The sequence below is a fragment of the Dendroctonus ponderosae genome, unplaced genomic scaffold (assembly GCF_020466585.1).
Source record: "Dendroctonus ponderosae isolate FM_Combo_2020 unplaced genomic scaffold, Dpon_F_20191213v2 Dpon_F_20191213_1, whole genome shotgun sequence".
NCBI lineage: Eukaryota > Metazoa > Arthropoda > Insecta > Coleoptera > Curculionidae > Dendroctonus > Dendroctonus ponderosae.
The window spans coordinates 13,911,161-13,916,158 of NW_026017110.1; the positions used below are offsets into that span (position 1 = coordinate 13,911,161).

A 4,998-nucleotide genomic window follows, 5' to 3' on the forward strand; every position below is an offset into this window, starting at 1 on the left:
AACATTTGATGCAAGTTAACTGCAAAAATAACTTAATATCTATTATATAGTAATCTCATAAATCAGTTCAGGTTAGTGGAAAAGTATTGTTTATATGAGTCGTAAAATGAAGATTCAATAATTTATATAAACATACTGTTCCTAAAAATGTTAGTCAGCAAAATTAGTTTAAAGCGATTTAATATCATGTTTTGTAAGTCCAGAACATAAGCTATAAAGGATCAATAGAAAATGGAACGGTTTCTGCAATTTCCGGAACAATTTCATAGACTGAAGGTTTATTACGCATCAGAACTCATTTCCTAATTTCTGCTCTTTCGGAAAATTGTCATTGTAATATGAAAATTGTAAAGATACATAAGCCATGCGGAAAAGATTTTGCAAAGTTCCGAGACGAAACGAAATTAACGTTGTTTCATAAGTAACTTTAAAATGAAATTTGGCCCAGTAATATATTTGCAGCTTATAAAGTTTAATGTCACTAAGAGCACGGAAAAAACTTTTTAGGTCACATCAGACCTAACTTTAATGAAAACGCATTTGTGAGCTGGCGTAATGTTGCATTTGTGGTAGAAATATGCATCGATGGGTGAAGTCAGCAAAGCATAATCAAATAAATACTTTTAAGCGCCATAAACAGTAAAACAAGAAAATAAAACTTCCTGCAGAAGACACGAAAACCATGTTACCTATCGAAGCTCGATAAATATACAGAAAAACAAAAAGGTAAGAATTTTTTAAAGTTTAATACTCTCAATGTTATCGAAAATGTTAGCTGTGCTCTTCTTCAATATTAATTAGTTAATTCAAAATAGGAACTGGTAAGTGTGTTTTTGCCGATAAGGAGAAGTAGTGAAACTAAAAACTGAATAAATTATAAAGTTTCCAAATGAATAAATATTTTTCATCATCTTTTTGAGGCGTTGTGTAGAACGATTATTTTTCTATCAATCCGAGTTTTTACAGAAAATTAGTGTTTCAGATAAGGTTTCTTCAGGGTGGCAAACGAATCAATACAAAATTGCCTGGCTACGCGCATTTCAGGTGAGATTCAGTCAATCTTAACTCGAGCCAAGCATAGATCATCATAAACTGTTCAGAATAAATTAACGGGTTATTAGAAAGTAAATTCAACTTTAATTCTAAAGTCTACCGTAATACCAAACTTCGGGGGTAATTCGGATTGGGTCACTTTTAGTCCAATCCCGTGGAATGAATTTGTCTCTTGAGTCTACCATCATCTTGTATCTTCTTGCCTGACGTTTTAGCGTCCACAGCAATTGTATGGTTTAAAGATCGGTCCAACAGGAAAACTGTTATCACTGCAAGACCAGAAAGTCGATTTTTTGCTATCACCCCGAAAATAAAAAAGTTAGGGCAAAAATTGAAAAATCGTTTTGACTTATAAGGTCTATCTGTATGCCTATGATGTTGAAATCCAAAAAATGTCTTTTTGCTCAATTCTGAGATTTTCAAACTTTCACAAATTTTGTATTGCTTTATTTGCCACCCTGTAGAAACTTTACTTGAAAGGCTAATTTTTTGTAAATACACCGATTGAAGGAAAAAAAATGTACTACACAACACTTCCAACAGAAATCAAATAGCTGGCAGCAGTCAGAATTTATTCTTATTTCTTCCAAAGTTTGGGTAAATTTGGCAGTGTAACGTTTATTTTATTGTGCAGTTTAGTTGATGAAACATATGACCCAGTGCGATAACAATAACTATATTTAAATAAATTAAGTTAAATACATATGTGAGTTTCTCCTGGAGTTTTAAAGAAGAAGCATTGAAATTTTTCATTCGAAAGATCCGAAGGAAGCTCTTCGGAACATTGACGCCCGTTCTGTCATACGCTAAGCTGAAAAAATCACATCTAACTTTCAACAAACTCCGGAATTGCACTGATCGCTTATCTCAATAGATAATATAATTCAAGTTGACCTATTTTGAGAAAAAATAAACGTAGGTGAATTTAATACTAAACAGATAGTTGCACAAAATATTTCTCATGTTTCTACTGAGGCCTGAACTGAAAGTTTTTCAAATTTTCCGTTTTTTCAAAGCCTTCTTAAACAGCAGCTAGTGGCAGAAATAACGCAATGCCATTTTCATGGTAGCAAGTCATTAGTAGCAGAAAAAAGCAGAACGGATTCTGGCCCGTTCTTGATCTAAGCCAGTTTTTCCCTTCTCATTGTTGAAAAGGTTGGTTCACATGAACTATATGAAATAGATATAAGTTCTACTTATTTTATTGCATTTAAGACTTTCATCATTTGGCTTTTGTTATGATGAAGGGAAAATAAGCTTTTAGATAAGTAATGTAAAGACGTTTAACTAACTAGGAAGACTAGTAAACTCCCCTTTAAATAACTCAAACATGGATTGCTTTTAATAAGTATTTATTTGCAATAAAATCAAACTTTTATGGTAAAACGATCAACATTAAATATTCTAATTAGATGAAATTTAGTACCGATGACTGTATCCAGCAAAAGTGAAAAATGATCGACTGGGTTTCAATTGTGCGCCATTCAAGAAGGCGATTTTCAAATTACATGACTAGTGTGCCACGGAAAGTTAGGAAACGAAGGCAAAAAAACGCTAACCCACTTTCGATTAATTCGGGGCAATGCACCCTTAATTCAACGTCTTCTAGCAGAGGAATAGAACAACACAGACCAAAGAGTTCCTGTTGGAATGCTGACAAGCTAAAAAAGGTAATTATATTTGGTGAAAGATGCCTGCTGATGAATAGTGAGTAGTCTTGGGATGCCTGTTGAGGGGCTTGCGTTAATCGGTCAACTGATAGCGGCATGAAATAAAGCACAATTTTTTGTGCCAATATTTCGGTCATATTTAGGCCATCCGTAGGGTCCCCCAAAGAGTATAGAGTGGTTTCAGCGTTAAAAATGTGAAAAGTTATTCATATAACGAAAACCAGTAGAAAAATAAAATCAAATGTTAAAGACCTAAAACAAAAAATGATTTTGTATAACGGATATTTAAAACATATTTAATCAGCAAAACTGAAGTAATATTTGCAATGCACCTATAAAGTATATTCGCATACTACATAAAATAACATATGCCGCTGTGAAAGTTACCTACTAGTAACACATAACTAAACTCTATTATTTAAACAAAATAGCGCATGTCACATTGCACTATAAAGTTTTGTGATTGCGGTCGTTGTAATTGCCTTAAGTAATTACATGAAAGTATCAAAATCATCTGTTGAAGGATGAACACGGTTAGAATATGTGGCAATAAATTTGATAATTTTGTGGGTTTCATATTCAGGAATAAATTTCATATTGAATAATGTATTCGGTAATACCTCTGTTGTGGTTTAAAATGGTTGTGCTTGAACCCAATCTAAAATCTATATACTGTTTGGATTGATAGGAATAATCCGGTTTGGGGGGTTATTGCCCTGCTAATATTTTAATAAAACAGTTGTATAAGTGGATGAGAAGACTGATTGGGAGGTAATTTTTAAAATATCTCAAGCCAATTGAAGCTTATCTGTTCTAAAAAGATCTTTGACATTATATTTTAAGATGTCTGAATTTGTTTTTGTCGGCTTGTTCTATTACTTTCTTTCCTCAGCTGCAATGACATTGTTCTGGGCTTTGTCCTTTTTCAGATCTGTCAGTGCTGTTTCTATTTCTGATCGTGTAATATCATATCTAATATCTAATCTAATTATCTAAATATTCTATTCGTTCAATTATTGAATGAATAGTTTTCTAAGCATGTTTTCTGTACAACCGATATTTTTTCACTCGATGTTTTCGTACATTCTGCCTCGCAAATTTTGTAAATTTGTGAATGTCGATAAAAATAAAAAACGATTTTGCCTTTTTCAGAATTGTTTATTACTAGAGGTTTGATAAAAGCACCTGTTTGATTTGTCTAATTAAGTTTGAAGTTAATATACTATATAGCATACAAATGAATGGGTCATTGTTGGCTATTCATCGATTAGCAAAAGTATTTTGTAAAAATGAATCGAGGTCTCTGCCCTCAAAGCGCTAAATTATTCAAACAATTGGATGAAATTTTTTTAGAATGTCCAAATAGCTTACATAATCAACACATCTGTATTAAGAATGACTCAAAAACAACCAACTTGCCTACCATTCGATTTTTTTGATAAAAATCTAATACTTACGTAAAAGCTTCAAACCGAGGTTAATTCAACAGTAAAGGTTAAGTTAAATATAATTTCAATGAACGCTAATTAAAAAGTTTTTCCGTTGTATGTATTGTAATAGATCGGCAAAAGCAATTTTTTCCAAGTTTTATTGATTTTATTTTGTTGGCTGCTGAAAGATATGTTGTGCATATTTTGTTTCCATTTTATTATTGCAGAAGAGTCGATATAACGAGGACGATGTTCCTCCACCTGCATCTCCTCCTGTTCAATCTAAAATAATCAATACAACTGTACTCGTAGACAATCACTCAAGGCATGGTTCGCTGGAAACTGTTACAACCGGTCGAAGGAAAAGCTTTTCTGAAAAAAGCATAACCAGTGAATCTGCGAAGCAAACTTATAGGGTAAGTGAGCAAAAAAATGTTGGTTTCCAAATGAATAAATTAATTGAAGGAGGCGCTGTATAATTCGTACTGATTTAATTTCTATATGAAAGGCTGCTTTAATACCAAATGATTATTCTGAAATTCTTTTTTATTATTTAGCTGAAAATCAAGAAAATTTTAAGTAGTAACAAGGCAAATTATACTAAACATTTATTCGAATGTCTGGAAAAAGTGGTGTTCGAAAAAGTTGCCAATGAGTTAAATTCAACGGGTAGACTGTTTTCATATTATGGTGGTTCAGTTTGCCCAACTCAGTATCTCAATTATATTCCTAATTAATTTCAGTTTGTATATCTGCCCACAACTGATTCATAAATTAAGGCGCCTTTTATGTCTGAGGAAAGATCATTTAGGAATGTTTATCCGCAGGAGAACAAATTTTCAGAC

General features: G+C 32.5%; 1 protein-coding gene across 9 annotated transcripts in view; it reads left to right on the forward strand.

Annotated features, from left to right (window-relative positions):
- The window catches only part of LOC109533899 (disks large 1 tumor suppressor protein), a 476,297-nt gene that overhangs the window by 343,553 nt on the left and 127,746 nt on the right, over positions 1 to 4,998 (forward strand). For 7 of the 9 annotated variants that reach the window (XM_048670186.1, XM_048670185.1, XM_048670184.1 and 4 more), the window contains one exon: positions 4,381 to 4,569. The exons of 1 other annotated variant lie outside the window; for it this stretch is intronic. In XM_048670186.1, the coding sequence (XP_048526143.1) occupies positions 4,381 to 4,569 (189 nt within the window). Of the gene's footprint in view, positions 1 to 2,498; positions 2,724 to 4,380; positions 4,570 to 4,998 lie in introns of those variants that run through there. One more of the 9 variants, XM_048670190.1, reaches the window with a different exon arrangement.